This window comes from Carassius gibelio, chromosome A23, assembly GCF_023724105.1.
Source record: "Carassius gibelio isolate Cgi1373 ecotype wild population from Czech Republic chromosome A23, carGib1.2-hapl.c, whole genome shotgun sequence".
Classification (NCBI taxonomy): domain Eukaryota; kingdom Metazoa; phylum Chordata; class Actinopteri; order Cypriniformes; family Cyprinidae; genus Carassius; species Carassius gibelio.
The window spans coordinates 17631854-17647958 of record NC_068393.1 but is presented as its reverse complement, the minus strand read 5'-3'; the positions used below and the strand labels follow the sequence as shown (position 1 = coordinate 17647958).

Genomic DNA, 16105 nt, shown 5'->3' with positions numbered 1-16105 from the left:
CTCGCTGAGGTTTTTTCCTCTTAGAGCTACATAAGCACTGGTTATTTTTCTCTTGGACTCGTTTGTGCGCTTTTTAGCTTTATTCAGATATTTAACCTTGATAAGGTTCTTGTTGTTCCATTGCCAAGACTTTTTCTTTCAGCTTTTAGCATTTGGGATAGTTATGTTGTGCCATAATTTCCCAAATGCTCTCCCTGTCTGTTGTTGTTGTGCTGTCGTTTACGCACCAAAAACATGTCACTTCCTGCAGGATGCTGTCATGCATGTCACAAAATGTGTAATATTTTATCCAGTATATTTAGACATATTTAATGGGGACAGGAAAACGTACTTCATAACAGGAGTGACTCATTCACATGACAGGAATCAGCAAACCTGTATCAAAACAAGTAACATAATGTTCTCATATGTCCAGATCAGAACCAGCGCCAGCTAAATATGAAACCCAAATGACCTGTTTTCAAACCAGTCCGACTCAAAGACAATCTCTTACGAACAGGCACTTATCTGCCAGAACATGCCGTCCCACCCCCACGCTGCAATAAATCATCTGTAATATGCAGATACCTTGAAACCCAGTCCTTCTTCCCAGCCCTTCAGGTTGGAGTTGATGCTGGCTGGAGGCAGGCCCAAGCAGCAGTAATGACCCTAAAGCTATTACCAGTGGATATTTATAGCACTCAGGGCCAGCTATGGGGCAGCAATCATGACCACATTGGCTTCATGCATGTGGGCGTCCAGCTACTAGTTGCCAGGTTACCACAGTGCTTCCAGGTACCTGTGTGTTCCCCAGACACACACACACACACACGCTAACACACAAAGAAACACCTTTAGAATTGAGTTCTGCTCTCTTTCTGCAGCCTTGAATAAAAAAAAAAAAAAAAAAAACAAGCTTTAATTGTTTTTCTTGCTTACCAATGAAAACAATTTCTGTGAATTGAAGCACAGAACTCTTCCTAATTAAGTTTTTTTTAACCTTCATTTAGCATTTAATGATCTTAAATAGTGAAGTCAAAGGATAAATAAATACAGGTTCTGTGGAACAGTTGTACAAGATCTACACGCCTCTGCACTCCAGGGATGAGCCTAGAGTAAAGGTGCTGAGTTCTAATGAATGCCTTTAATAATGAAAAAATACCACGGACCCTGCATACGCTGCAACTCTATCCAAACTTCCGCCCCCTTCTCCCACATCAACAAACCTGGAAGCAAGCCCTGGTTCTCTATGGAGGTGTACCACAAACATGACCTAAAGATTACATTGCACAATTAATCAATACCTTAATAAGATCCCATTTTCTCCACCAAATAGTATCCTGGCCAAAAGTTTCCTCCTCCTTTAATTTGTTGGACAAAACTTGCATTATTAAAAGCCAGCAGGAAATTAAATTAAGTTTGCATCCTGATAGATTTATAAGACACTACACATTAACATCGTGTTGTTGTGCCATCGGAAAGAGAGCGAGGGTCTAGAGGGGTTGCGAGCGTGATTGTGTGGGTGTGTAAAAGCTCTCTGAAGAGACAGCGAGAAAGGAGTGAGCCGTAGATGTCATACGCTTCTGGCTCACTCTTGAATTTACGACTGAAGCACAGCTTCAAAGATTACTTGTATTTAGATGGGTTGTAAATCTGCCAAACGTGCATTGTAAAACATGGACGACTGCATCGGCGTAGTAAGGAATGTGTTTGTGTGTGTGCGTGGTGGTCATGGATGTATTGCCCCCCGCCCCCTCCCCAATATCTATACATTAAATGTATACAATAAATGAAACATAGAATATAATAATTATCATATTATTAAAATTATTAATTAAAATCATTTATTAATAAATAAATATTATTATATATAGTACTTTACAAAAATAAAATTTTACAATTATGGATGGAGGTTTAAAATTGGCTTCATTATCATTAAAATAATGGGGAAAAAAACTAATTCTATATATTTAAACGTACTTTATATTTATCTTATTTGTTTCTTTAAATTTTGGGGTACAATATAACCTGAAATTTTGACCCGTACAGCTTCACAGTTCAGCTACAGTTTTTATGATTGTCTGGGTTTTACTTACCCTTCTGATGCTGGTTAAGGATTGAGGACATGGCCTGGTGATCACCACAGCTGCTTGTGCCATATGGGAATGTAGTGCTGGTGTCTGCTTCCACAAGCTCACAGCTAGAGCAGCAGGAGCCATGCCTGAGCCTCCTCAACTCGCCCTCCATCCACTTAAAAGATAAAAGTACACCAGAACTTACTCTTAAAATCCTCTCATGAAGACATATTTCCTATGGATTAAATTTTTTTATCAATTCTTTTCTTTTTAATCCATCAAAGGTGTGTTCAAACTCCTTGAAACATTCACTTTGAATATCAAGTGTGCTGGTTGAAGAATTCAGTCAATAGTTCTCACTGTGAATTACAGGGCTGTTTGATTTTGAGCACTCAGAATTTAGCTTTCGATTTGTTCTGTCGCCGTTTTCCGTCCTGCAGATTTTGTCCCCTCTCTCTGTGGTCACTTTTCAAGGCTTGTTAGTCCCACACAGAGATTGTCAATGCTCTTTCTAATTGTGATTTGTAGTCCATTCAGTTGTAGTCAAAAGACTGTTTGAGAGAGGAAACATCAGTCTGAATCTGGCCAACAGCACCGTAATAGAGGGGTTCAGAGATGTCTAATATGACAAAAGGTGTGTCTGAAATTAAAGCAGCTTCCATCAAAGGCTAAACAGGCAGCATTTGGACTTACCTTCAAAGGAAACTGGTTTTAGACCAGATTTCCAAGGCACTATGATGTCTTGGCTCATTTGTGCATTATCTATCCCTCTGAAAATGTTTGGTCTGGGTTTCTATTATATTTGTTAATGTCACAAGAAACATCTTGGTCATAATTCACCCCAAAAAAAAATAAAAATCAAGAAATTATTTCCAATAAATATAAACTATTTTTGTGTCAGGTTTATTTTCTGTTTTGGTTTATTTCTGTTATCCTTGTTTAATTTGACCCAGTTTCCTTTGTTCCCATTTTCCCTCCACCCATTTGTTTCTATAGTTACTCGTTTGTTCTCACCTGTTCTGAGTCTGTTTATGCCTATTCAATGGCACACAAAGCCATTTGACTTTCAACTGTGATCAGCTGTGGTCATTTTGATTAGCTCGGCTTGAAAAGAGCTTTCCTGCCGCGTTTCAGTCCTTTGTAGTGCAACTGAAGCAAACAATCAACTGTGGGTAGCAAGGCACTGTCAAAAGATCTCCAGGATAAAGTTGTGGACAGGCACAAGTCTGGAGATGGATACAAAAAAGAAAACATTTTAAAGGTTTTATCAATTCCTAGAAGTCTATTATTAAGAAGTAATAGGTGTTTGATACAACACAGACCCTCCCTGGATCAGGAGGTCGCTTCAAACTGGATGAAAGAGCCAGGAGGAAACTGGTCAGAGAGGTGACCAAGAGGCCTACAGCTACTCTGAAGCAGTTGTACTGCTGCATGTGGCTACAATATTACAAATTTTCCACAAATATGGCTTCAATGGAAAAAGCCACTCCTCAAGAAAGGGCACATGCAGTCACAACTGAGCTTCACCAAAATGCACCTTGAAGATTCAGAGGCAGATGAGACTAAAATGGAATTCTTTGGCCATAACACCAAATTATATGACTGGGAGAAATCCATTACAGCTCACCATCCAAATAACAGCATTCCTAAAGTAAAGCATGGAGGTGCTGATATCCTGTGATGGGGGAGTTTCTCTGCAGCAGGATTAGAGCACTTGTCAGGATAGAAGGAAAATGGATGGGACAAAATCGCAGTCTGGGGACACCTAGATCAGACCAAAAAAGGCGCAGGGGCTCCATCAGCCTAGCCCCACTTCCCGGCCCCCAGCCCTGTGAACGCCAGTGATCAGAACTTCTGACGAGGTCAACATATATTTGCAGTTAAGACAGAATGCTGTGCAAACATTGTGGCTAAAAATAAAAAAGCAGCATTTATTAGCTTTCATACATGGCCATGATCAGGTGTGGTGACCATGGTGTATGAATGTCTTTGTGTGTATTACTCCATTGAGAATGCAGTACCCATAGATTTTGTACATGTACGCCGAAGTTTAATGATGCAGACCAGGAGGCAGCACAGAACCGCAGCCCCCAATTCACTCAGCACGTAATGCTCATAAAACTAATAAAAATGCTAATCCAAGGTACAGTTTTCATCACAGTTTCAGTGTACAGACTCAGTTTGTGAATACGTTATGTATCTGCATTTCACGTGACATTCAAATGCTGGTTTCCTGGAACAAGTGGGATTTTGTGAGTGTGTGTGTGTAATCTCTGTGGTGACAGGGGACCACTTGTTCTGTGAGTGTTTACATTACTTTGTAATCATCTCAATTTATGATTACAGAACAGAATTGATGTTATTAACTCTGGCTAGACATGCATTAAACAGCCCTTTTATTCATAAGCTGTCAAAATATGTCCAGCAAATTGACAAAATTTGTTTATATGTATGTGTGTGTGTGTGTGTGTGTATATATATATATGTATATATATATATATATATATATATATATATGCTTTGTAAGGCCCACACAACTCCTTCTGTGTTCACATGAAGATCCCTGTTTGGGATGTTCTGTCCTTGGTTTTATCCTCTCTATGAATAACTTTGGCACTACATACCATCAGTAAACAGTTGCGCCAATTCGTTTTTGCACAAATAGTTTTATTCACTGCTCTTTGCTTAACCAGGCGCCGCAGTGGGTAGTTAAGTTAAATCACTGTCATTCTTTTCAGCACAACACACCTCCTTTCTATGTAAATGAAGCTTATTATAGATTACACCTTATTCACAAGACTCAGCGCTATTTGCCTGTGCAATTAATGTTGCCCAAGTACTGCCTGTGGAAAGCAGACTCTAAGCTATATTATTCAGAAAACAAGTATGTGTGTTTTTCACTTCATTCCAATCACTCCACAAATGTGGTGAAGTGTGCTGGCTAGCTGCCAAATATGCTAGATAGTGCTTAACATGCATTAACACATTATATTTATGTATATGTATGTGTTGTTGCTCCATCATCTGTGTTTCCAGGGTACTGCTGCTGCTGCTTCAGTCAGACCTTTAAACTCACCACACCCCCCCTCCCCTTCTTTTTTTCTCTCTCTTGGTCCTGTCCTTTTCCCAGAACCCAGACATTGTGCTGGTCCACTACCTGAATGTGCCAGCTATCGAGGATTGTGGAAAGCCATGTGGGCCCATCCTGTGCTCCATCAATACAGACAAGAAAGAATGGGCTAAATGGTCGAAGGAGGAACTTATTGGCCAGCTGAAACCCATGTGTGAGTGTCTGATCAACTGAATGCTAAATCTGTCTCCTCTCATGCACGTTTTCACTGCAAACAGTGTTTAAAAAAATGCTACCATTCAAAGGTTTAGGGTTGGTATAATTTTTCAATGTTTTTGTCTCATATGCTGCATTTATTTATCTAATCAAAAAATGCAATAAAAACAGTAATTTTGTGCAATATGTAAAACTCTTTCTCATTTTATGCTTTTGCCTAATATGTTTTTTTTAAAAATATATAAAAGCAACTGTGCTCCTTAGTATTTTTTGTATAAACTATGATCAAATCAAATAAACCAAAAAAAGATCAAATCAACAGCATTTATTTGAATTAGATTTTTGTATATAATGTCAAAGTCTTAACTGAGATTATTTATTAACTGAATGCATTCTTGATAAAAAGTATTTATGTAAAAAAATATATTAACTCTTTGAAGGGAAGTGTTTGTCTGTGGGTGTGGGTGAGGATATTACTATAATATAAAAGGTAATGTATATAGGTAATACATTTAGTGTGGTTTATGATCAAAAATAAATTAAATGCACTTTTTTATAAATTATTTATATGAGTTATGTATCTTGATTACATTTTACAAGATACAGAATAGTATTAAATATAGCAAACTTTGCATTTCAGGTAAATTCATTTCATTTTATATACCTGTTCTTTCAAACAAAACAAAGATAGTTATTAAGAAACAGTTTTTCAGTCTAAAAAAGACCTTTGTGAGAAAACATGTCTCCATGGTTCACACTGCCCCAACAAACACCATCAGGATTGCAATACTGATCCAGCCATACACTACAGCTGTTGGTGATGGTTAAAGCAGTGTGATCTAGCCTTCAGATCCTTAGACAATATACATGACATTGTCTTCTGTAATTTCTGTATTATTTACGCAAGACCCGTGCTGTTTAATTTATGATATTTCATGAGAAGTTAGTCTCTCCCAGCTCAGCCTGCTCTAGGCTCCATCTTACATGCTGCACATTGTGCCCTTGTTCATAGCAGGAATCTCCATGTGGAAGCTTTGGCATGATTATTAGCACACCCACCTGTGAATGCCCATTCCGAGGCGCCCTGGTGTCCCAGGGTCAGTGGAGCTTCTTGTCTGCGTCTCTCTGTCCATAGTGATTAAGCACGTTGGTTTCCAGTCAGTCAGTGGAGGAGAGCAGTGATGTATTGATTGAGGCCAGTGAGTGGATGGAAGAGTGTCTGACTCGCCAGAAATCCCTTCATACATCCAGCACTGCTTTGCCCGTGCTTTATGCTTACACTGTGTTTATATTTCCATCTACAACAGGTCTAGGTCACAGAATTGACCAGAGGAAACCTATCTAATGAGGATGTATAAAAGAGGGGGTATGACGGCATGCATATAATCATGTTTACCCAGTCTTACGAGGACACATCTCTGTATGTGATGCCTGCCATTGATCATTTGAACTAGGACAGGGCTGTCAAGGTAATGAATATATGAAGTCGGATCCCTCACGTCAGCACTTTTAGACACAGGATGTCAGCGAGGAGAATATAGATGAGCACAGCTGACATTGTAATCGCTGCCGCGTGTTATGATCCCCTTAAGAGCTCTCATGGCAATCACTTAAGAGCTCCCTTTCCCACTGACTTTAAGACACGTAAAGTAAACTAATGTGTATATTACACTCCATACCTGATCTACATTGAAACCATTTGCCATAATGCATGCAATTCATTCACGTTGCAAATGGTGTGGACCATGGCAAAGGTGCAAGATGTCTTCCACCAGTCGAGCGTCTTGTGCAGTGACACTAGGCTAATAGGGCCACAAGATTCATCATCATATTCTTCAAACAACTATCTGTGATGTGAACTCATCTGTAGAGCAACAGTATCACCTAGTGGTGGAGCTGGAGACATGCAGCCTGTTGATAGTCAGAGATTCATTGTAAATGTATTAGCCATGCATAATTCATGGATGCATTATACATCGGCTCTACAAACCCAGTGTGTTCCCTTGAGTGACCCATATCATACGCAAACAGCTTGCATTCATTAATGGGACGTTCAGTTTGGATTGAATTGGTAAGGAGCATTGCATTCCTCGACTGACAGTCCTCAGAGATAGACTTCTGTAACTGTTGTTCTCGAACTCTCTCCCCTTTAAACATTTTTAATGCATTTGCATCAGATATCTTAGAAATGCATCAGTGTTGAGGTTGCGTTATCACCTGCTTTGCACAAAATAAGTGTTTCATCATTGTAGTGTGAAATATAAATTAGTTACTTTTGCCTTCAAGCTCTATTATAAGTGGTGATTTCGAATTCTTTATAAAGCTACTACTGAGATGTATTTTAATTCAAATCAAAACTTTAAGCTCTCCTGTCATCTAGAAGTCTTTAAAAACTGACAATATCTCACTATTGTACTTAAAGGTAAATAATTATATTTTTTCACCAAGAACTCTTTAGTTCTTCTTTTATTTAGTCCAACCACTGTGATATAGGGAACACTTTTCACGATCTAATGAATTCCTGTCAAATGAGATCCAGACTCTAGATTTTTTTGTTGTTGTTGACTATCTATTATCACTTAATAATAGATTATTTTACTTAGTAAAATAGATTTCAAATATTGTTTCATGTTGAAGTAGGTGTGTGCAGCAGAGATCCAATGGCAGGTCATGGAAACCAATGGTTGCTTAGTCATACTACAGCTGGAACGAAGAATACTCCGGCCTGATTCATTCCACTCCGCTGATGTAATTTAAGAGACCAGGGACCAGCCATGCCTGAAGCCCCCTCACTGCTGTGTGAGCAGATGATCAGACAGCGGTTATAAACATACACACACACAGCAGGGTGCGAGATATCTGATGTAATTTATGTTTCCTGGAGATAAGGATGCAAGTTGATGTGAGTGGTTGTGAGGTGCTTTGAGATTGTGGATATTAATGTGGCTGGCGGAGATAGTGTTTTGATTTGATTTGTAAGAAGCATTTAATCCAGGAGTCTTCCAAAGCCCTAACATTTATAAAATATACAAAAATTTAATTGTACAAGTACAAAAGTCTAAATTTAATATTAATTAAATGTTGTTAAAAAAATTAAATGCACAAAATAAGTCTTTTTTTATATATATATATATATATATATATATATATATATATATATATATATATATATATATTTAAATTATGTTTATAAACAAAGTTTGGAAGGAGCACATTCAGAGGATCAGCTTAATTAGCACGAAAGTAAATATATATACAGCCAACTTTCAGTACCTCTCTGTCCAACTACAGTTTTTCTGGCATTCCCTCCTCCACCTCAACTCCTCACACCTAACTATTCTTATCCCAGCTTGGGAATATCTCAGGGTTCGGGCTATATTCTGAGCTCAGAGCCCTCCCTGCGGAAAGAAGGATGTCAAGTATACATAATATTCTATACTATTCAAACAACTCTATTTATTAAATGCAAGTTCGAACTCTTGAATATGCCATTTATTAATTTTGTCCACCATTTTTTATCATATATATATATATATATTATATGGTAATTATAGTCATACTTTTCTATGTTCAGTTTTGTTTTCAAATACTTTTAGATGAATAACAGGACACAGCTGAACCACCAAAATATTTTCTTGCACACCCCGGAGGACACTATGCTCGCCCAGGGCTGCGTGTACCCCATTTTAGGCAATGCTCCAGTAAGGAAATACATACATTTAATTCCCCAACAACATTCGAAGAAACTGTGTCTGTGTGCAGACACATGGAACATTGCAGGATGGGCTGTTTGAGTAAAGGTAGTTTGAAGAACTGTAGTAATGGCAGGCCACTGTGGACTGAAGTGTGGGAGAATCCCTGCAAGTTTAAATCCAGGGATTCTTCTTCAGATCCTCGCAGTCGTTGCCTCCCACCAATGTCATGCTGTATCCACCAAACCAGCTCGCCCTTTCATTACATGACCTGCCTTGTGCTGCGACTTTGGTTCAGGCTCATGCTGTTAGATTGATTTGTCTGGTCAAGCATGGTCATGCTGGTGTAATGGCTTGTGGAATGCCACTGCGATTCTCTGGCCAAGCACGGAATGGCAGAGCTCAGCAGAGCAGAGAAACCTGCTGTGTATGTGACAACTGTTGTGCCTGCTCCAGCTGGTGACGCAACACTGTTTGCGATTTCAAGCAAAACTCTTTTGTCTCTTTTATCTGTTTTTGTCCCTCGCTTTCCAATGCAATCTCACCTCAGCTTGTTATGCTCACAGTAGTAGCAAAGTGTGCACAAGATGTATTAAGATATCTCATCGCTGTTATAAATACCGTTCCTCTCCAGAGATCACCACATTACCTTTTAGCTGAAGTGAGATGAGGAAGACGTTTGCTTTGTTTTGTTTTTTTCCTCCCACGTCAGCTGAAAATTCACGCCCAAATCTGTTCTTGAACTTTCCGTGATCCTGTTCCTGAGGTCAGAAATTAGTAAATGACTGCGATAAGTGAATTTTTTGATATGGAGTCTGGTTTTGAGGTAAGGTCAGGGATGTAGTGCTCAGGCGGGGTGGGGGAGGGCTGGAAGGCTCGGCTGGTGGACTGACGACTGTGTCTCCTCTCTTCCTCGGCAGTTCATGGCATCAAGTGGACTTGCAGCAATGGGAACAGCAGCTCTGGCTTCTCTGTGGAGCAGCTGGTACAGCAGATACTGGACAGCCACCAGACCAAGCCTCCTCCCCGGACTCACAACTGCCTCTGCACTGGCACTCTGGGTAAGGGACAGACAGAAGGGCAGGGGTTTGGGATAGAGGCAGTCAAAAAGAAACAGGCAGAGACTAAGGGAGCAGGTAGTGCTTTAAATATGTCTGCATGAACTGTAAAAGATGAGGTGAGTGTAGAGCAGGCTGAATGCCTAATTAGAGTAGCGTCCAGGCTGAACATTTCATTTTTTGAAATTCTTTTTTTTACTCAAGTATACAACAAATTAATTTTCACCTTATACTTCATAACAAATATCCAGCACAGCACTTTACAATCCCATGGTGTTGCTTCTATAGGGTGCCGTTACTCTGAAGCAAATTGAATTGCGTGTTTAAAACAAATGATTGTGGATAAGATGGATTGTCGTTTGTTGTATGTTTATATAAAATCCAATTGCCAAGTATGCAATAAAATGACTAATGTGACATGCCAGCAATTTATTATCAAAATGACAAAGCTATTTGTTGGCTTCCCATGAAACGGTTAATTTTGATGATTGATGGTCGCCATAAAGATTTAAATTAATCTCAATGTTCATTCAAAGCATCAGCATCAAAGCATTTTGTGGCTTATTCTTTAAAGCGCTCTTCTTATGATTTACAAAGCAAACAGAGACTCTTGCTGATTGTGATCATTCACATTCTGTTGTGAATAAGAATGTAAATATTGATAATACTAATAATAATGGAATCATGTTCATTTTAATGTGCATAACATCATTAATGATTAAGGAATATAAATTATTCTGAATAAAACAGTATGAATATATATGATATTAATAGTATGTATAATAATATTTTGATCGTGATTTTTATTATAAAAAACCCACATTTACATTGTATACAATTATAATAAATTATTGATAACGATACTAGTGATTCTGTTGATAATTTAAATAATGTTTATTTTAAAGGGTCAGATTACAAATTTACACATTCTGCATAAATGTACAGCTAATATATTTCTTAGATTTTTCTGCTCTCTCTCCCTTTAACTATCCCACCTTACAATGTTTATATTATTATTGTTGTTGTTGTTGTCTTTGAAATTTTATGGTGTTTGTTAAGCACCAATAAATCAAGACAAATTATTAATTACAATTATTCCCTCAGTACTTGGCAATAAAGATGTTTCTGATTCTGAGATATTAATTATTCTAAAACAATAGTTTGGATATTGATAATAATAATAATGTTAATAATAATAACACATTGTTTGTTTTTAATAACATTATTATTATTAATAATAATAATAATTATTATTATTATAATAATAATTTTAGTTTGGAAAATGACTTGCTGTTTTGTTCTTTCTCTGTAGGTGCTGGGAGCAGTGTGCATCATAAGTGTAACAGCGCCAAACACCGCATTATCTCGCCCAAAGTAGACCCTCGTTCAGGAGGTTACAGCAGCACCCACTCCGAGCTTCAGAATAATGATGTGTCTGAGGGTAAGACAGAACACAGCCAGAGCAGCAAAAACAGCGGAGGAGGGAGCGTACGTGAAAAACGCAATGGCAAGGTACACAAACCTGCGCTGCTGCACCAGAACAGCACTGAGGTCTCCTCTACCAATCAGGTGGAAGTGCCAGACACCACCCAGAATTCCCCTGTGTCCATCAGCAGCGGGCCGAATTCTGACCCCGACATGGCTGACAGCCCAGCAGTCACAGGCATGGGCCATGTTGCCTCTGTCATGAGCAGCCTATCCCAGAGTGTTTTCATGTCTGAGGTGACTGGGGATCCTGTCTACAGCATGTCCCCCACAGGAGGCTCCAATACCCATATTATGGGCCCTGATGCCACCTCTCACAGCCTGGTCTTAGCAGTCACCTCTGACAGCCACAAGTTTGCCTTTCCAGGAAGTGGGAGTGCAGATACAGGAGGTCCTGGAGCAGACGAGCTGTCCATGCTTTCTGCCTCTGGCGTATCAGAGGAGCTTGTCCTCTCCAGCAGCCTAGACTCCAGCAGCATCAAAATCCCAGAAACCACTATGAATTTCGACCCCGACTGCTTCCTTAACAACCCGAAGCAGGGCCAGACATATGGGGGAAGTGGATTAAAACAGGAGAATGGCACATGCAGTGGCTCGTCCTCAACGACAAGTAGCACCAACGGTTTGCAACGCTCGCCAACTATGTCCGATTCAAACTATGGCTTCAGCTCTGCACTGGTGAAGAACATCAAGACCGAGGACACCTCCTTCGAGGAGCAGCTGGCCAAAGAAGGGAGCTACCAAGTGGGAGCAGTTGTAAGCTGTAGTGTTTCCAGTGGCTCTGGAGCCCAGAACTCACTCACCTTGACCCCTACTGCCTCTCTGCTTCCCTCTGGAGGGGGCCTGAGTCCGAGCACCACCCTGGAGCAGATGGATTTCAGTGCTATAGATGCAAAGCAGGACTACTCCGCCGGTGCCACAGCAGTAGGTTATAGCCAAGCAATGAACAACTTAGCTCACCAGAACCCATCTTCAAGCTTTTTTCTACAAGAAGCACCACAGACAGCCCAGAACCAGCAAGGCCGGCAGAGCTCTAGTCAGAAGGGCCACCTGCTGGAACATAACGCCCCTGACGGGGCTTACATGGGTCTGCATGTTGTAAAGACAGAATCGCCTGGCAGTAATGGCCACCTCCACCATCATCACACCAACCAGGGCCAGCACAGACCCAACTGCAATGGAGGCTCACCCACTGAGGGACAAGGACAGGGTGGCTCATTGCAAATCCTTCAGTACCAAGGAGGTTTCCCAGGCCTTGGCCCAGAGCACGAGGAAGTGGTTGGCATGGATCAGAACCGCAATGTTAGGTCCAGTCAGGCTGGGGCCACAGAAAATGGAACAAATGGTTTACTAAAATCTGGGGATCATCTACAAGCCTGTGGAGAAAGTGGAGGAGCAGATCACTTCATGCAGCAGAGTTCTGAGAATGGAGTGGGAGCTTTGAGGAATGGATGCACCACAAGTGGGCCCAACAACGGCTCGCAACAGCAACTCCAGCCACTGCTTCAGGGAGCTAATTTGGTTCAGGGGCTCTACAACACTCATCACGGGCTTAGCGGGGCTGGAGTCAATGGTGGAGGAGGCACAGGAATGGAAATCAGCTTGGATCATTTTGACATCTCTTTTGGAAACCAATTTTCTGACCTCATCAATGACTTCATCTCAGTGGACAGCGGAGCCACAGTGGTAGGGGCTGCAGGGACATTATATACCCACCAGTTGGTGGCCCCACCTGGGCCCGAAGGAACAGCCACCTCAAGTGGGAACCAACAGCAAGGTCAAGAGGATACAACCAACAGGGCAGCAGGATACAACCCTTCCGAGCTTTGCCTCCAGTCGTGCTGCAGCCCCCAATCTTTAGGTGGAGGTGCAGGTGCTGGTGGAGGGTCAGGAGAGACAGGCCCACTGGCCTACATGCATGTCGCTGAAGTAGTGTCAGCAGCAGTGGCCCAGGGCACTCTGGGAATGTTGCAGGCCACTGGGCGGCTTTTCATGGTCACAGACTACTCTCCAGAGTGGTCCTACCCAGAGGTACGTCTGTTTTTCCTCCATTATAATTACATACTCCAAAATTATATTGTTATTATCATTTAAGATAGTTTTAAATGTCTTTATTAAATAATATTAGGCTACATTTTGTGACATTATTAAGTGTTAATATTATTATTACTCACACATTTTTATTTATTTTATTTTACTTTAAAAATCTTAATTTATGTATCCCATGCGTGATATCCAAGCATCTCCAGTGCTGTTGCATAATTACACCACGAGATGGCAGAATACCCTTTTTACACTTTTAAAACACATTTTCAAAATTGATATTAATTAATATCGTCTCCCACAAGATGGCATTATAGCACGTGTGTTTTATTCTCCTTTCAAAAGCTACCTTAATTTATTTGAACAAAATATTTTAACAATTACGTTGTGATAAACATGATGATGATGATAATGCATGTCCTGCCAAGAGAAATATTTTGGGTATACATACGTGAGGCTTTTTTCCCCTCCATATTTCAGGGTGGTGTAAAGGTCTTAATCACAGGGCCATGGCAAGAAGACAGCAGCAGCTACACCTGTCTGTTTGATCAGATCTCTGTCCCTGCCTCCCTCATTCAGCCTGGAGTTTTACGTTGCTACTGTCCTGGTAATTTCATATTTATACATACAGAAGTGACTGACTAATTATTATTTCTCCTTTAAGAAATACATATAAATTTTAATTTGATTATTAAAAAGTACAATGCGTTTAATACTTCAAATAAACATTCAAAAAAAATTATTTTCCTGGATTGTAATGAATTTCTGTAAGTCCTCAGACAGATCTCACCCCTGACCAGCAGAAGAACTGCATGAATTCTCATAGGTGTCAGTATGTTTTCTTCTGATCCCTATAATTACGGGCTTGTGTGTTTCTGCAGCCCATGACACAGGCTTGGTGACTCTGCAGGTGGCTGTCAGTAATCAAATCATCTCTAACTCGGTTGTGTTTGAGTATAAAGCCCGTGCACTGCCCTCCCTACCTTCATCCCAGCACGACTGGCTGTCACTTGATGGTAAGTCTTCTTCCCTGTCTAATTCTGCATTTGTGGGAGAAAAAAATCACTTTATAACATTTTACTAAATCTGGAACTCACCATGTGAACCCTGATTGTTGAGCTACTTATTGTGTAGGTGATTATATAATGGCACTTTGGCCGAAGGGTTTTCTAATTATCCTAGATTAAGAAATTAAAAACCCATCTGATCGAGATGAAGATGGAGAGAGTAAATGTGTTAATTACAAATTTGTACTGAGGAAGGGTAAGATGCAGGTTAAAATGTGTAAGGTTTACTTTACAGTTGACCTCTAGATGGGGATAGAGGGCATGTTTAGCAAAGAAAGCAGAGTTCTGTTGAAATCTGTGCAGTCATCATCACCTGTGTTGAAAAAGTAGTCAACAAGGTGTTATTCAGAGCTAATAAATTTGCTTAAGGGCTTTAAGAACAACAGGAAGACGTTTTAATCTAACGGAGGCATGGCAAGCACAAAGGAGAGATGGAGGCAGTAATTTATATAAGTGGTTCATTCTTTAGGGACAAGGGGAAGGGCAGTCTTCAAATACTATGAGCTTTTCGTGGCAAGACAAATTGATTGCTCCTGCACATCTGGCTTTTTATCTCTGTATTTATATGATGGTTTTGCAGTGTTTTTTTTTTTTTTTTCACAAAAATGCATAATTTTATTCAGTAAGATTTTATTCACATTAATCTATAAAAAAAGGTTGTTAATTGTTAAATTAGCCAATGAATTACGTATCACAAACGTTTATTTAAAAAAATTTCATCTTCCCTTAACATTATTAACACTTTGCATATTCTGCAAAGGATGTCAACTTGTCACCAGAGCTGTAAGTTGCAGTACTAAAATTATAAAAACTAAAACTGAAATAAAGAATAAAGCTAAATATAAATTACAAATGCACATATGACAAAATAACTAAAAGTAAAATAGAAAAAAAAAAACTCATTTAAAATATGTATTAATATTACCAATACAGATTCATGTTCATTCTTAATACTTTCATGTTAACTTAAAGTGTTCAAATGTATTGGCTGATGCTTTTGCAAATGGAAACAAATTCAACCTGAAGTTTTACCATGTTAACCATTGGTTAGCAGTCTGTGAAAAGATGGGACAAAAAGAAAGACGTGACTCAGAACCACTATTAAACACTTACACTGTACTGTTTCAACTTGCTTTGCACACATATTGGTGAACTTTACAAAGCGTCCTTTTGCTGTCCTAATCTGTTAGCGTTAACTTAAATGCAAGGCTTTAAGTCTAATCATACCATCGCTGTGGGGGATTTGTCCTCTTTAAAGCCTGGCAAACCAAATACAATCCCACACAAATGCTTCACCACAATTTAGGCTGCCTCAAACTGAGGCTGTGGCACCTTATGAAAGCTTATGATAATATTGGAGCATATGGGCAAAGGGACACGCCTGCCAATTTGACATCCGAAGCTCTAATCTGCTTGCTCC

At 39.8% G+C, this 16105-nt stretch overlaps 1 protein-coding gene across 7 annotated transcripts in view; it reads left to right on the top strand.

Annotated features, from left to right (window-relative positions):
* The window catches only part of LOC127944769 (calmodulin-binding transcription activator 1-like), a 355510-nt gene that overhangs the window by 314803 nt on the left and 24602 nt on the right, over positions 1-16105 (top strand). For all 7 annotated transcript variants that reach the window (XM_052541008.1, XM_052541007.1, XM_052541006.1 and 4 more), the window contains 5 exons: positions 5185-5338; positions 9953-10093; positions 11403-13606; positions 14099-14225; positions 14500-14634. In XM_052541008.1, coding sequence (XP_052396968.1) covers positions 5185-5338; positions 9953-10093; positions 11403-13606; positions 14099-14225; positions 14500-14634 — 2761 coding nt within the window. The remainder of the gene's footprint in view (positions 1-5184; positions 5339-9952; positions 10094-11402; positions 13607-14098; positions 14226-14499; positions 14635-16105) is intronic.